We start from the raw sequence: 17,777 nt of genomic DNA, 5'->3' as shown, positions 1-17,777 counted from the left end.
CTTCCCAAACCACTGACTGGGAATACTACTACAGCTGATTATTGCAAGTTTTTACAAGCAGTGGAGCCCAAAGTCTGAAGTTTTAGAAATCCGTGCCACTGCCAGGTGGACCCTCGTGGGTATCACAGTGCTGCTATGGGGAAGGAGGGCAGAGGCCTGGGAGCAGACAGTGTGGTCTGAGGATCCCCTGGATCACACTGGAAGATGAAGTTCCCCTTTTTAGAGTGGATCTGGGAGGGGTGGCACTGCTTCTCAGGAGACAAAAGAGATGACGGGTGCTAACATGCTGCCTGGTTCATTAGCATAGGACCAGAAACACCTACTGAAAACAGCAAAGCTTGGTGCCGACTTTTTGCTACACTTTATCATAAACTCTGAGCCCCTGTGCAATCATGTGAATCCTTTTTCTGGACCAACTGGCACCAGCTACAGCACAGCAAGACCCTCCCGCAGAGGAACAGCGTGGGTCCATAGCACACTGGGTCTCTAAAATTTGGAGTGTTGAAACCCAGAGGCATGCCTGAGCTAAAACACAGGAGTACTCCGCTGACTAGCAGGGAGACAGCTGAGACACAGGCAGGGCGAAGTCAGGGATCTGAAAGAATATGAGGACATGAGTGGAGATTGTTTGTTTTTCTGTGAGGGCTGTCTGAACAGCGGCAGCCATGAACTCCCTGCTCTGGGGATAAAAGAGCTGTGCATCACCATTCCCCCCTGACCCCAACCCATCAGCACTTACAGACCTCAGTGCCCTTTTGGGGAGGCTGGAGCCACTCACACCAAGCCCCACCCCCTGTGCTCGGCAGGTGCATCTTTACTAGGGCAAGTCAGCCTGAGAACCAGCACAGGACACCCTACCCAGAAGGCCAGCACAAACCCCTCACATACACCAAGTCCACCAATCATAGAGTGCTACAAAAATTCAGCTCTAGTGGAAGTAGGACCAAGGCTTATTTTAACAAGCCAACCAAAGCACATCTAGTTTAAATGCCACACATGGGACCAGGTCCAAACACTGCCCACTGCAGGCAAGGAGAAATTCCAGAGGACTGATCTGAGGGAAAGAGCAGCCAAAACACAAGAGCAGAGTGCACATTTAAAACACTACCCGAGGGGTGCCTGGGTGGCTCAGTGGGTTAAAGCCTCTGCATTCGGCTCAGGTCATGATCCCAGGGTCCTGGGATCGAGCCCCACATCTGGCTCTCTGCTCAGCAGGGAGACTGCTTCCTCCCTCTCTCTCTGCCTGCCTCTCTGCCTGCTTGTGATCTCTCTCTGTCAAATAAATAAATAAAATCTTAAAAAAAAATTTAAAACACTACCCGAAGCACCAGGCCCTGGACAGTATAGGACCTCCTCTTAATATAGCCATTAATCTCAGGAACAGAACTGTAATAGGCTTTCCTAAAACACACACACAAAACAGTGACTTAGAAAAAATGATAAGATGGAGAAATTCACCCCTAAAAAAAAGAACAAGAAGAGTTCATGGCCAGGGATCTAATCAAAACAGATATAAGTAATATGCCTGAACCAGATTTTATTTTTTTAAAGATTTTATTTATTTATTTGACAAACAGAGACCACAAGTAGGCAGAGAGGCAGGCAGAGAGAGAGGAGGAAGCAGGCTCCCTGTTGAGCAGAGAGCCAGATGTGGGGCTCGATCCCAGGACCCTGGGATCATGACCTGAGCTGAAGGCAGAAGCTTTAACCCACTGAGCCACCCAGGTGCCCCCCTGAACCAGATTTTAAAACACCAATCAAAAGTATGGTAGCTGGCCTTGAGAAGACCATAGGAGAGACACTAGAGGATCCCTTAGAGATAAAAGAAATAAAAACTAGTCAGGCTGAAATTTAAAAATGTAGATCCTGGATATCAACCTTTTGTCTGTGCCGTCATTTGCAAATATTTTCTCCCATTCCGTGGGTTGCCTTTTTGTTTTGTTGACTGTTTCCTTTGCTGTGCAAAAGCTTTTGATCTTGATGAAGTCCCAAAAGTTCATTTTCGCTTTTGTTTCCTTTGCCTTTGGAGACATATCTTGAAAGAAGTTGCTGTGGCTGATATCGAAGAGGTTACTGCCTATGTTCTCCTCTAGGATTCTGATGGATTCCTGTCTCACGTTGAGGTCTTTTATTCATTTCGAGTTTATCTTTGTGTATGGTGTAAGAGAATGGTCGAGTTTCATTCTTCTACATATAGCTGTCCAGTTTTCCCAGCACTATTTATTGAAGAGACTGTCTTTTTTCCAGTGTATATTTCTTCCTGTTTTGTCAAAGATTATTTGACTATAGAGTTGAGGGTCCATATCTGGGCTCTCCACTCTGTTTCACTGGTCTATGTGTCGGTTTTTATGCCAGTACCACGCTGTCTTGGTGATCACAGCTTTGTAGTAAAGCTTAAAATCGGGTAACGTGATGCCGCCAGTTTTGTTTTTGTTTTTCAACATTTCCTTAGCAATTCGGGGTCTCTTCTGATTCCATACAAATTTTAGGATTATTTGCTCCAGCTCTTTGAAAAATATCGGTGGAGTTTTGATCGGAATGGCATTAAAAGTATAGATTGCTCTACGCAGTATAGACATTTTAACAATGTTTATTCTTCCGATCCAAGAGCATGGAATGGTCTTCCATCTTTTTGTGTCTTCTTCAATTTCTTTCATGAGTGTTCTGTAGTTCCTCGAGTACAGGTCCTTTACCTCTTTGGTTAGGTTTATTCCCAGGTATCTTATGGTTCTTGGTGCTATAGTAAATGGAATCAATTCTCTAATTTGCCTTTCTGTATTTTCATTGTTAGTGTATAAGAAAGCCACTGATTTCTGTACATTGACTTTGTATCCTGCCACGTTACTTAATTGCTGTATGAGTTCTAGTAGTTTGGGGGTGGAGTCTTTGGGGTTTTCCATATAAAGAATCATGTCATCTGCGAAGAGAGAGAGTTTGACTTCTTCCTTGCCAATTTGGATACCTTTTATTTCTCTTTGTTGTCTGATTGCCGTTGCTAGGACTTCTAATAAGCAAGATGCAAACTGACTAGATACAATGACAACAAGAATGAATGAAGCAGAGGAATGAATCAGTGATACAGAAGATAAAATTATGGAATATAATGAAGCTGACAAGAAGAGGGAAAGAAAAATTACTGGATCATGAATGTAGTCTTTGGGAACTCAGCAACTACATTCACATTGTAGAGCCCCAGAAGAAGAAAAGAGGGAAAAGGGGCAGAAGGTTAATTTGAGCAAATTATAGCTGAAAACATCCCTAATCTGCAGAAGTAAACAGACACCAAAGTCCAAGAGGCACAGAGAACTCCCACAAAATTCAACAACAGCCAGCCAACACCAAGACATATCATATTAAAATTTACAAAATACACAGGCAAGGAAAGAATCCGGAAAGCAGCAAGGGAAAAATATCCTTACCCTACAAGAGACTATGAAGCAGACTCACACTAGATCTCTCCACAGAAACTTGGCAGGCCAGAAGAGAGTGACATGATATATTCAAATGCACTGAATGGGAAAAAATGTGCAGCCAATAATACTCTATCCAGCAAGGGTGTCATTCAGAATAGAAGGAAAGACAGAGTTTCCCAGACAAACAAAAACTAAAGGAGTTTGTAACCCTGCAAGAAATATTAAAGGGTAGTCTTTAAGTGGGAAATAAAGACCAAAAGCAACAAGGACTAGAAAAAGGAACAAAGAACATCACCAGAAACATCAACTTTACTGGTAACACCATGGCACTAAATACATATTACCAATAATCACTCTGAATTTAAGTGGACTAATTGCTCCAATCAAAAGACATAGGGTATCAGAATGGATAAAAAAAATAGTAAGAGTAATACCCATCCATATGTTGCCTACAAGAGGCTTATTTTAGACTTAAGATACCAGCAGATTGTAAGTTAGGAGATGGAGAACCATCTATCATGCTAATGGGCATCAAAAGAAAGCCAGAATAGCCACACTAATATCAAACTAGATTTTGAGCCAAAGACTGTTACAAGAGAGGAAAGAGGGCACTGTATCATAATTAAGGGGTCTATCCAACAAGATCTAACAAATGTAAATATTTATACCCCCAATTTGGGAGTACCCAAATATACAAATCAATAAATAACAAACATAAAGTAACTCGCTGGTAATAATGCAAGAATAGTAAGGGACTTTAACATTCCACTTACAGCAATAAACAGATCAGCTAAGCAGAAAATCAAAAGGGAAACATCTGGTCCAGTGCCCTGAATGACGCACTGGACCAGATGGTCTTAACAGATACATACAGAACATTTCACCCTAAAGCAGCAGAATACACTTTCTTCTTGAGTGTACATGGAACATGCTCCAGAATAGATCACATACTGGGTCACAAATCAGGTCTCAACAAGTACAAAAAGATTGAGATAATACCATGCATATTTTTAGACCACAACACTGAGAAACTTGAAGTCACACACACACACACACACACACACACACACACACACACACAAAATTTGGAAAGACCACAAGTACATGGAGTTAAAGAACATCCTACTAAAGAATGAATGGGTTAACCAAGATATCAAAGAAGAAATTTAAAAATACATGCAAGCAGGGATGCCTGGGTGGCTCAGCAGTTAAGCCGCTGCCTGGTCATGATCCCAGCATCCTGGGATTGAGTCCCACATCAGGCTCTTTGCTTGGCAAGGAGCCTGCTTCTCCCTCTGCCTCTGCCTGCTACTCTGTCTGCCTGTGCTTGTGCGCTCGCATGCGCGCGCTCTCTCTCTCTCTGACAAATAAATAAATAAAATCTTAAAAAAAATACATGCAAGCAAATGAAAATGAAAACATGACAGCTCAAAAGATTTGGGATGGGGGGCGCCTGGGTGGCTCAGCGGGTTGGGCCGCTGCCTTCGGCTCAGGTCATGATCTCGGGGTCCTGGGATCGAGTCCCGCATCGGGCTCTCTGCTCAGCGGCGAGCCTGCTTCCCTCTCTCTCTCTCTGCCTGCCTCTCTGTCTACTTGTGATCTCTCTCTGTCAAATAAATAAATAAAATCTTTAAAAAAAAAAAAAGATTTGGGATGCAGCAAAGGCACTCCTAAGAGAGAAGTATACAGCAATTCAGGCCTACCTCAAGAAGGAAGAAAAGTCTCAAAGACAGAACCTAACCTTACACCTAAAGGAGCTAGAAAAGGAACAACAAATAAAGACTAAAAGCAGCAACAGAAGAGAAATAATAAAGAGTAGAGCAGAAGCAAACAATATAGAAACAAACAAAAAACAACAGTGAACAGATCAATGAAACCAAGAGATGATTCTTTGGAAGAATTAATAAAACTGATAAACCCCTAGCCAGACTTACCATAAAGAAAAGAGAAAGAACCCCAAAAAATAAAACCATGAATGAAAGAGGAGAGATCACAACCAACAGCACAGAAATACAAAAAATTACAGGAGGATATTATGAAAAATTATCTACCAACAAATAATCTCAGCAACCTGAAAGAAATAGATAAGTTCCTAGAAACATACAAACTGCCAAAACTGAAATAGGAAGGAATAGATAATTCGAACAGACCCATAAGGGCAAAGAATTGTATTAGTCAAAAATCATCCAACAAACAAAAGTGTAGGGCCAGATGGCTTCCCATGGCAATTCTATCAGACATTTAAAGAAGAGTTAATACCTATTCTTCTCAAACTGTTCCAAAAAACAGGAATGGAAGGAAAACTTCTAAACACATACTGTGAGGCCAGCATTACCTTGATTCCAAAATCAGACAAAGGCCCCACTAAAGAAGACAATTTCAGGCCAATATCCCTATTAAACAAGGATATAAAAATTCTCAACAACATAGTACCAAATCAAGTCCAACAGTACATTAAAAGATATATTCAGCACGATCAAGTGGGATTTATTCCTGGGTTGCAGGGGTGGTTCAATATCTACAAATCAATCAACATGATATACCACATTAATAAAAGAAAGCAAAAGAACCATATGATCCTCTTAATAGATGCAGGAAAAGCATCTGACAAAATATAGCATCCATTCTTGATAAGAACCCTCAACAAATAGGGACAGAAGGAACATACCTCAACATCATAAAGACCATACACAAAAGACCCACAGCTAATATCCTCCTCAATGGGGAAAAACTAAGAGGTTTCTCTCTATAGTCAGGAACAAGACAGGGATGACCATTCTTACCACTGTTACTTAACATAGTACTAGAAGTTCTAGCCTCACCAATCAGACAACAAAAAGAAATAAACAGCATCCAAACTGGCAAGGAAGAAGTGAAACTTCACTATTTGCAGATGACATGATACTCTATGGAGAAAACCCAAAAGACTTTACAAAAAAAAAAAAAAATGCTAAACCTAGTACATGAATTCAGCAAAGTTGCAGGATACAAAATCAATGTACAGAAACCTGCTGCATTTCTACACACCAATAATGAAACACCAGAAAGAGAATCAATCCCATTTACAATTGCACCAAAACCCATAAGATATCCAGGAGTAAACCTAGCCAAAGAGGTAAGGGGCACCTGGGTGACTCAGTCTGTTGAATGTCTGCCTTCGGCAGGGGTTATGATCTTAGCGTCCTGGGATCAAGCCCTACATCAGACTCCTTGCTCAGCAGGGATCCTGCTTCCCCATCATCTCTGCTGCTCCCCCTGCTTGTGCTCTCTTGCTCTCTCTCTCAAATAAATAAATAAAATCTTTTTAAAAAAAAAGAAGTAAAAGATCTGTACTCTGAAAACTACAGAACACTTATGAAAGAAGTTGAGGAAGACACAAAGAAATGGAAAAACATTCCATGCTCATAGACTGGAAGAACAAATACTGTTAAAATGTCTATACTACCCAAAGTAATCTACACATTTATTGCAATATGTATCAAAATATAATCAGCATTTTTCACAGACCTAGAACAAATGTAAAATTTATATGGAACCACAAAAGACCCCAAATAGCCAAAGTAATGTTGAAAAAGAAAAACAAAACTGGAGACACCAAATTCTGGCCTTCAAACGGTAGTCATCAAGACAATATGATACTGGCATAAAAACAGACACATAGGTCAATGGAACAGAACAGAAAACCCAGAAATGAACCCCACAACTATACGGTCAACTGATCTCCAACAAAGCAGGAAAGAAAATCCAATGGAGAAGGACAGTTTCTTCAACAAATGGTTGGGAAGACTGGACAGGGACATGCAGAAGAATATAACTGGACTACTTTCTTATACCATACACAAAAATAAATTCAAAATGGATGAAAGACCTAAATGTGAGACAATAATCCATCAAAATCCTTGAGAAGGGGTACCTGAGTGGCTTAGTCAATTCATCCGACTCCTGATTTCCACTCAGGTCATAATCTCAGGGTCCTGAGATCAAGTCCCGTGTTGGGCTCTGTGATAAGCATGGAGCCTGCTTAAGATTCTCTCTCTCTCCCTTTACCCCTCCCCATTGCTTGCATGTGCAAACTCACTTTCTCTCTCAAAAGAAAAAAAAATTCTAGAGGAGAACACAGACAGCAACCTCTTTGATCTTGGCTATAGCAAATTCTTACTAGAACTATTGTGACTTCGACAAAATAAAATGCTTCACACAGGGAAGGAAACAATCAGCAAAACTAAAAGGCAACCTATGGAATGGGAGAAGATATCTGCAAATGACATATCTGATAAAGGGTTAGAATCCAAAATCTATAAAGAATTTATCAAACTCAACACCAAAAAAAAATAATAATAATAATCCAGTTAAGAAATAGTCATAGGACATGAACAGACATTTTTTCCAAAGAAAACTTATAGTTGGCTAACAGACACATGAAAAGATGCTCAACATCACTCATCATCAGGGACATACAGATCAAAACCATGGTGAGATATCACCTCAGACCTGTCAGAATGGCTAGAATTAAAAATACAGGAAACAACAGGTGTTGGTGAGGATGTGGAAGAAGTGGAACCATCTTACACTGTTGGCAGGAATGCAAGCCGGTACAGCCACTCTGGAAAACAGTATGGAGGTTCCTCAAAAGGTAAAAACAGAATGACCCTACAATCCAGCAACTGTACTACTAGGTATTTACCCAAAGGATACAAAAATACAGATTCAAAGTGGCACATGTACCCCAATGTTTATAGCAGCATTATCAACAATAGCCAAATTAGGGGAAAATCTGAAATATCCATTGACAGATAAATGAATAAAGAAGATGTGGTTTCTATATACAGTGGAATATTACTCAGCCATCAAAAAGAATGAAATCTTGCCATTTGCAATGATGTGGATGGAGCTACAGTGTATCACACGAAGTGAAATAAGTCAGTCAGAGAAAGACAAATACCGTAAGATTTCACTCATACACAGAATTTTAAAAACAAACAGTTGAATTTAGATGAAGGTAAAAAGAGGAGAGAGGGGGGAAGAAAACCATAAGTGACTCAACTATGGAGAATAAACTGAAGGTTGATGGAGGGAAGGAGGGAGGGGATGGGGTAAATGGATAATAGGGATTAAGGGCACTTGTTGTGATGACCACTGGGAATTATATATAAGTGATGAATCACTAAATTCTACACCTGAAGCAAATTTTACCATATATGGCCACTAACTAGAATTTAAATAAAAACTTGAAAAGAGGGGCACCTCGGTGGCTCAGTCAGCTAAGCATCGGCCTTCCACTCAGGTCATGATCCTAGAATCCTAGAATCCTGGGATAGATCCCCCAGTCAGGTTCTCAACTCAGTGGGGAGTCTGCTTCTCCCTCTGTACTCTCTTCCTCTCTCTCAAATAAGTAAATAAAATCTTTTTTAAAAAGGCTTGTAACGACAAAAGAATGTAGGAGCCCTCCCAAGAGCTTAGTCACACTGTAGTATGGCTAAAAAGACAGAAATGCAACTACAGAATTCTCTATATTTCTACATTTCTACAATATTTTTGGGTTGTGCATATTCTCTTTGCATTGACATAGAGCTACTGGACTCCTAGAATTAGTATATTCAAAACGTCACTTCCTTTCTGATTCCCCATTACTCCTTCTCAAGTATCAGTGACTGTCTTTCACTAGCTTGAGATGTTTCAATATTTGATTATATTTCTATCTTGCAAGAACAGGATATTTATTATTCCTAATGTTCCCTTCTAAGTAGATGGACAACAATTAGTATAGCACTCCTGAAATTGCTTTACCTCCTTCAATCAATCACTTCTTCCCTGGAGCTTCTTCTCTACTGACTTTTCCTAAAGTAGATTCTGCCCTTGGGAAGAGGGAAAAAGATTTGCTCTGGTTCAGTCTCCCTGCTGTGTGGGTAAACCTTTCAACTCCGGGATTCGGTATTAGGAAACTCACTTGTCCATAGATGTAAGCCACATTCCTTAATGTTCACTGTATCCATAATATATCAAGTACTTTGGCCTCCACCTGACAAAATTTTTTTATCTTATATTCAATTGATTCAGACTCTGGATGGGGAAAGGAGTGTTAGTTATTAGATCTCTAACATTACTCTTACTAGTACTATTAACACTACTATTTCTAAAACCACCTATGGCTGCCTCACATCAGTTAAATCTAGTACAAAGGGTATACATCAGATACTGCATACTAGTCAAATGCCTGCTTAAGAATGCTATTTACCAGGTAGGACTTTGCGGGGGGTGGGGAAGCCTGGGAGTAGAATAACCATAAGACACTAAATATATGAGTTTACTCAATAAATGCCTCTTCCTACATAGAAATTTTAGATAAGAGAACCACATAACATTCATTATATTGCTCCTAACTTGAATCTACTCCTATCTTCCCCATCACAGGGCATTGCCCAAGGTAGAAATTGCCCAAGGTAGAAAATTTGGCATGTCTTCTCTTAACCCTATACCATTATATCAGTTAATTAATCAGCTGTATGTTGAATTTTTAGGGAGAATTTTGTACCTAAACCTTATGAGGGCACATATCATTCATACTCTGATTTGCTGAGCTTCATGCTTCTTCATTTGAATCTGAGTTCCTCATGGACAAGAGCCTTGACAGCTCTTTCCATCAGCACTTCTCAAACTTCATTGTACATGCAAATCACCTAAAGATGTTGTTAAAATACATATTCTGATTCATAAGTCTGTGGTGAGGCCTGAGATTCTGTATTTTTAATCAGCTTCAGCTGAGCTAACACTTACAGTCCCCAGGACATACTGGTAGTGAGGTTTTATGTCACTATCACCTAGCACAGAACCTGCACATCAAAGTTGCTCAAAAAACATATATGAAATCAACAGGTATCATCCATACAATTCTTCACACTTTCCTAAGTAACCAAAATTGTAGTGATTCTGCAGGATTAGATAGGAGGAATCTCACTTATTCTACTTTTTTTTTTTCTCCAGGTATGACAGACTATAGTTCCTGACAAATGGTTCACTCTAACCAACTCTCATTTCCTTTAGTGGCAGGTAAGAGGTCATATAAGAGAATTCTTATGGGTTATATGCATGGCAAATCATTCTCATATTTATGCTCTTAGTCTTATACTTAGGGAGAAAACATATATCTAAAGTAATAAAACTTAAGTAATTTTATGTTTTTATTATGTTATGGTAGTCACCATACAGTACTTCATTAGTTTTTGATGTAGTGTTCCATGATTCATTGTTTGTGTATAACACCCAGTGCTCATTGCAATATGTGCCCTCCTTAATACCCACCACTGGGCTCAGCCAATTCCCACTCCCCTCCCTCTGAAAGTTGGGTTTCCAGAGTCCACAGTTTCTCATGGTTCATCGCCTGCTCTGATTCCCCCACCTTCATTTTTCCCTTCCTTCTCCTAATGTCCTCTATGTTATTCCTTATATTCCACATATAAGTGAAGCCCTATGATAATTTTAATTTTAAATGCATATCATTAATTAATAAAAGTAAGAAACATTTCCCAGTGCCCATTACACACCAGGCACTGTCTTAGAAGCTAGATGTGTTAACTTACGTTATCCTCTCAATAACCCTGTGAATGGGTATCTTGATTTCACAGATCGGGAAACTGATTTAAAGTAGGCACTTGACCAAGGACTTACGACCAGAAAGGGGCAGAGCTAAGCCTACCATAACTAACCACTCATGCCTATTACACAACCTAGATAATAGCAGCAGCTACTATCAGGATCTACCTCAATCCCCTCACTCTATCCATGTATGATCCCACATAACATAAGTCAGATCATGTCACATCACAGCTCCAGACTCCCCAAGCTGTCAATCGTACTCTGGCTTTTACATAAGTCCTTACTTGGCCCTACAGTGCACTGCCTCTGCCTATGTCTCTAACTTCATCTCCTCCCGGGGCAAGCTGAAGGGACCCATGCTGGCCTCCTGTTGTTCCTCAAACATGTCAAACATATTCCCACCTCAGATCCTTTGCACCTGCTGCTGGGTCTCTATGGTCTGCACCAAGACAACTATATGGCCTGCTTCCTCTTTTTTTTTTTTTTTTCCATCTCTGTTCAAATGTCACGTCCACAGAAAGGCCTTCACCAACTATGCTATCCAAAACGGAAACTCTATCACTTCTTAATCTTACCCACTATATTAGTTCTATGTTGAATGAATGAACGAATGATTTCATATCCTTACAACAGCACTTGAAGGTCACTATTTTACCCTGTTCACAAATGAGCAACCCTCAAAAGGCTCAGTGAAGATTAAACAACAACTAAGATACTAAGCCAGGACTTGTAATTATTATACTGGCCTGGATCTAACACCAGCATCTAATAAGAGTCTTAAAGGGCTTCTAAATCATGTCTCACACTTATGTTGACTTTAAGCAGTATCCACTGAACTCTAAAATGAAGACACTAGTTGTTTACTTTGTATTTTGTGGAAAATCAGATTGGGGAAGAATAAATCACCTTTCTGAACATTACGGTAGCACCAGGGCCCAAGTACTGTGTTTAGTCTGTGAAGCTGCTAGCTTCTGGACACCCTACCAGCAGCCTCTATGCTATTTAAGACAAGGCTTCTCAAACATTTCTCGGTAGTAACGTATATAAGATGGGTTAAGAGCATAAGCTCCGGAGTACTCTGCCAAGGTTCAAATCCTGACTGCCACTTACTAGCTGCGTGATCTTGGGAAAATTATTTAACTCCTCAATTTCTCTGTTTCCTCATCTGTAAAATGGGGATAATTATAATACTTCAAAGAACCACTGTGAAAATTAAAAGAACTTAGGTAGAGTGCTGAGAAAAGTAACATGCTCTCAAACATTTATTATTAATAGTCTCAAATTTCAATACTTTAACAAATAATATAAACATCTTAAAACAAATATAAATGCATCAGTGTATCATAATCCCAGGAATAGGAGTCACCCTTTGTATTGAAGTCAATTTTTTTTTATTAACATATAATGTATTATTTGTCCCGGGGTACAGGTCTGTGAATCATCGGCTTACACATTTCACGGCACACTTTAATTGAATTGATTTAACTTAAAAGTTTACATGGAACTAAAATTCAGAAGAACTGAACCAGGAGAAGAAATTTAATTCCCAGAGTTACTGCCGTCTCCTATCTTTTCATTTTGGATTGAAGCACTCTAGTCAATCCTAAAAGCCAAAAGGGAATGGAAAGGAAACCAGACTCAAACCTTTCAGAGATTCATAAATCACATCTACCTTTTAATTCTCTCCTGAAACAAATCAGAAGCCAGAACAGTCCATAGAATGTTGTACTTAAATCCCCTATGCAAACATGCCTAACGTACTCTGTCTGCAGAGAGAGAAGCTTCTGGGTGGTCTACACATGGTAAAAGTAAGCCACAGACATCAGCGCCCATTTACTTCTCAAATAATTACAACAAACTTTCTATGTTTTTAAGTGCTGAGAGCCTATCAATTGCTTCAGGAGAGCAAGGAAATTGTCTATCTTGTTTCACTCGATCTGAAACAATACTTGGTACACAGCAGGACTTCAATAAATGTTTGCTGAAAAAAATAAACCAAATATTAGACAAATTAATATTACTTCCTGCAAAGATGATGACAAAAAGATGAGAAAGAAGTTTATCTGTACTGTAGGAGGATGTTAAGAATGTTGGATATTTATGAATTATTGGAGGTTATTTTTCATAGTGCTAATTTTACATCTAAGAAGATATATCAGCATATAAATCTTCTAATGGTAAATTATCAAGGATGTACCCAAAATATTTAACAACTAATAATAAACTAAATAAAATAATGTGTTTATGGATATTCACACCTAAATCAAAACCTAAAAATGTATTTCTTTTTGATCTCTATGTTAAAACTGCTGTCAAGTTGAAATTCAGACCATTCAAATCATTCCAATAATTTCCAAATCAGCTTTTAATTTTTAGAAATTGGTGGTATAATCTTTTGTATGCTGCAGTTATCACCAGCTAAACAATGCACTAATCTAAGTCACAGTTTGAGGTAAGAATCTACACCAATGGGGTGCCTGGGTGGCTTAGACGTTAAGCATCTGCCTTTAGCTGAAGTCATCATCCCAGGGCCCAGAGATGGAGCCCCACATCAGGCTCCCTGCTCGATGGGAAGCCTGCTTCTCCCTCTCCCACTCCCCCTGCTTGTGTTCTCTCTCTCGCTGTGTTTCTGTCAAATAAATAAATAAAATTGTTAAAAAAAAAAAAAAAAGAATCCACACCAAACTCTTTTAACAGTTTCTCCATTAAATTCATTGTTATGACTCTCCAGCTCCTTATGCTTGTTACATTCAAGACAGATCAGAAAAAAAAAAAAATGAGCACGGTGATCAGGTATGTTCCTGGACACCAGAGTCTGGACCAAGGACAGAGAGCACCCATGACCACAATTAAGGCCACCAAACCACCTACCTACCACCTGATTCAGTTTGGGGCCACCTTGGAGCAAAGGGCAAGTGCTGCATCTCCACAACTGTCACGACCCACCCTCGCTGCCTCAGTACCCTCAGCAGCTCTGGAAGACCAGCTATGTCCACCCCAATACTCTCCCGGGCCCTAGCACTTCACCAGGCAACAGTATTGGGTGACTTGTAGTCCCAAGAAAGAGGAGTTCTCTTTACTTTTGAATACAGAAGAATTTTAATGTTTGAAAAACAGGTTTTACAATACAGCTAACTGAACATCAGCCCTGAATATTACCAACATGGGATGATAATACCACATTGAAACATCTTTGACATAAATTAATCATTAATCTGTTCATCTTGAAGATAGTTTGAGTGATTATTCAAAAGGTATCCATTAAAAAGACTTCAATTTATATGTTACTAGGACCACAGGAACAAACTAATCCTAATTAGGGTTACAGAGTAGCTAAAGAAGGTGGTCAGGGAAGGCTGGTCTGAGAACCAGAAATCTGAGCAGAGATTCAAAGGAAGTGAAAAAGAAAGCCATATAGATAGCTGAAGGAAGAACATTCCAAGGTGAGCTGCAGAAAACTCCAAAGGCTCAGAGGCTGGGACATATTGGCACGTTGAGGGACGGCCAGGTGGGCAATGTGGCGGGAAAGTAATGCGTGAGGGGAGATCAGTGGGAGACAAGGTAGGAAAGCTACACACAGGCAGGTCATGTATGGCTTTGAAAACAATGGTAAGGAATCTGGATTTGATAGTAGGCGTGATGGAAGGCTGTGGGAGGGCTGTGAGCAAGCAAATGACATGTCAGATTTACATTCTGATGGGGTTACACAAGAAACTGTGTATCTGTCTATCTTTTGTGCATCTATTAATATTATTATTTTTTAACTCTTTGCATCCTCTACTCTGCTGTGTCACATGCTGCTTTGAGCCTGAGCAAAACGAATCCTGGTAACTGAACACTGGACTTGGCAATATGATGGTCATTCATGATCTTGACAGAGGAAATTGCTGGGAAGTACTGCGGAGGGGAAATCCTAACTGAAGTGGGGCAGGGGGAAAACTGGAGCAGATGATGGCAGAGACAGCAAATATGGACAACTCTTTCAAGTTTGCTATAAAACGGAGGAAAAAATAAAACAAGCTGGAGGAGCATGAGGTGTTAAGGAAGGAGATGTTACATTATGTTTGCATGCTGACCAGGAAATCCAGTAAAAAATTTTTTTTTCAAATGATGATCTAGGAACAGGGGAGGGTATATGACAGAGGTAAATCTATAAGAGAAGTGAAAAGGGCAAGGATCCAGTCTGCAAAGGTGAAGAAGCTGGCATTAGATAGAGCAGGGACAGTATATCCCTTTTTAATACAAAGGAAGGAAAGAAAAAGTGTGGGTACAGATGTACAAAGGCTGGTAATTCAGTGATGGGAAGATATGAAAGTTTTCTGATGACTTTTATTTTCAAGAGTCATATACAAAGAAGTCATGCCTAAGACTTAAGAGAGCTGTTACCATGACGCCAGAGGACCCAGACATTAATGTCTGCCTAACTGAAGTCATAGGGCACAAAACTATGTGACCTTGATTAATTATTAAACAATATAATATTTGGAGCATAAGAAAGTAGAAGTATATTTTAAAAAATTGAAGCATAAACAGTATATACCACACACTCAAAAATTCAGCAAGCATAAACTACTCAGGTGATTTTTAATCCTCTAAAAGTTCTGGGATGTTACAATTTTTACTTATACTTAAATCACAATGACATACTAGACACCTGTTTTTCCAGTCACATAATTAAGCTTACGTCACAGTATTCCACTTTGCTTACTTTCTATTTTATGATCTGAAAATTAATCTTATAAGGTCAAAAACTCAAATACAGCTATGTGGGTTTTATAACTTCATTCTATTTTTTTCCCTGACCTAGTAAAGAGAGTGATTGCCTATGTCAGTTTCCTGATCATTCTCCCTGAATTTAGGCGCGGCCAGGCTATACTCCCAGCAGCATTATATCTACATAATTAAAGAGCTGTAAAATTGACCTTTGAAAATACGCACATGTCACTATCAGAAAGTGTTTTTTCTTCATCTATCTTAAAGGTTATGTTTGTTCTCTATGCATATAAATGATACATTATTAAAATCTGAGATGATCTACCTAATCTTCCATAGAATGACAGCGAAGAATAAATCAATGAACCCTTGAAAATATTTTCTACAATAGTATTTAATCTCAGTTTCTTGTAATACCTCAAGTTCATTTATTAACCTCTTTTAAAGAAGCCTAAAACTAAACTGTCTATGATAATTCCATGTGTTGTTGTAGAGTTTTCCTTCCACTGGTTCATATGGCAACACCTCTCCAACAAATTAGAGCCCCCTTATGAAGGGTTACTGTGAATACTGGCATCTGTACATTTCTAAAAATTTCCCAGGTGTACAGTTCTCTTCAGTGTCAGCATAATTTCTCCAATATCTTTGGCTAGATGTTGTTGTTTATTATTATTTTTTTTTGACAGACAGAGATCACAGGTAGGCAGAGAGGCAGCCAGAGAGAGAGGAAGGGAAGCAGGCTCCCTGCTGAGCAGAGAGCCCGATGCGGGGCTCGATCCCAGGACCCCGAGATCATGACCTGAGCTGAAGGCAGAGGCTTTAATCCACTGAGCCACCCAGGCGCCCCTAGATGTTGTTGTTTAACAAAACAGTGCATGTTGAAGATGGATTTACCCACTACAGCATTTAACGAATTGACTCTAACTGCAAATTTGCTTGTCTGTATTCCCCTCTAGATGACAAACTCTGTGAGATCGGGGACTGTGTCCATCTAACTCATCTCTGTATCCTCAACTTTGCATATAGTTAGTGTTAATAAAATATATGCTGAATCAGTGAAAGTCCCAGAACCTTGGAGAGTGGTTAGGAAGACCCGTAGCAATCTCACTTACCCGTTAGATCCAGAGTTCTGTCCACAAAGACCACGGATGCCCTGCCTGCGGCAGTCTTCCTTCTGTTCTTGGCAGGGCCATAATTAGCCAGATCTGCAGCGATGATACGACTGAGGGAACCTACAGCAAAACACTCCTCCCGCACCCCTAAATGCTCACACAAAGAACTGAGGCCTGACACCAGGCACCTGATCTGCAGAAGCAGCTCAGGCGGCAGGACGGTGGCATCCACCTCACTCAGGCTTCCTAGCCTCCTCTTGTCTGGTCGGGCACTGTTAAGGAGATGCACATCCTGGGGTAGCAGTGGAAAAAGGGAAGCAAAGGCTGGAGTCAAGGCAAGGTGGGGAGCAAGAGGTGCGAGCAACAACGGGGCGTGCAGCACCTCGGCGGTATAGTTCATATTGCCCATCCACTCGCACAGTTTCTCCTCCAGCTGCTCGAACACCGGCTGCCCTTCCAGCTCCGCCGCTGCAGCCGCCGGCACGTGATTAGCGGTGAGGTGGACAGCGTGGTTCACCGCTGTGACCACCACACAATACTGGAAGTGACTGCGGCAGACGATATCCCGCAGGGTCTCCACAGTCCGGCCTTTCAGCAGGCAGCTCAGCACAAACACCGCCTTAGGCTGCTCGGCTCCACCACCGAGAGCTGCGGGCTCGAACTCCCGCAGGTGACACGCAGGACCTCCCACTGCCTCCAGAAGTCGCGTGGAACCGCAGCCCCAGTGCAGGCTCTCCGCGCAGAGGGCGTCCAGATAGACCAGAGCCCGTTTCACTTTGGCCAGCACCTGCTCCCAGCCTTGCTGGGTAAAGGAGAGCACTCCCGGGGAGCTCATGATTGGGGGTTCGCAGACTCGGGACACTCGAGTACAGGAACTTCTTTTAGAACTCACAGCTTCCGGGAATTGGTTTCCTTGACGCTTTGACAGTCAACACAGTACACGTGG

At 40.6% G+C, this 17,777-nt stretch overlaps 1 protein-coding gene across 1 annotated transcript in view; it reads right to left on the bottom strand.

The window, feature by feature from the left end:
- Positions 1–17,777, bottom strand: part of SCFD2 (sec1 family domain containing 2) — a 442,153-nt gene extending 424,376 nt beyond the window's left edge. The window contains exon 1 of the mRNA XM_045997260.1: positions 16,832–17,777. Coding sequence (XP_045853216.1) covers positions 16,832–17,666 — 835 coding nt within the window. The 5' untranslated portion in view covers positions 17,667–17,777. The remainder of the gene's footprint in view (positions 1–16,831) is intronic.

Source organism: Meles meles, chromosome 2, assembly GCF_922984935.1.
Source record: "Meles meles chromosome 2, mMelMel3.1 paternal haplotype, whole genome shotgun sequence".
Taxonomy (NCBI): Eukaryota; Metazoa; Chordata; class Mammalia; order Carnivora; family Mustelidae; genus Meles; species Meles meles.
The sequence above is the reverse complement of the archived record's forward strand: the minus strand, read 5'-3'. Positions and strand labels throughout refer to the sequence as shown.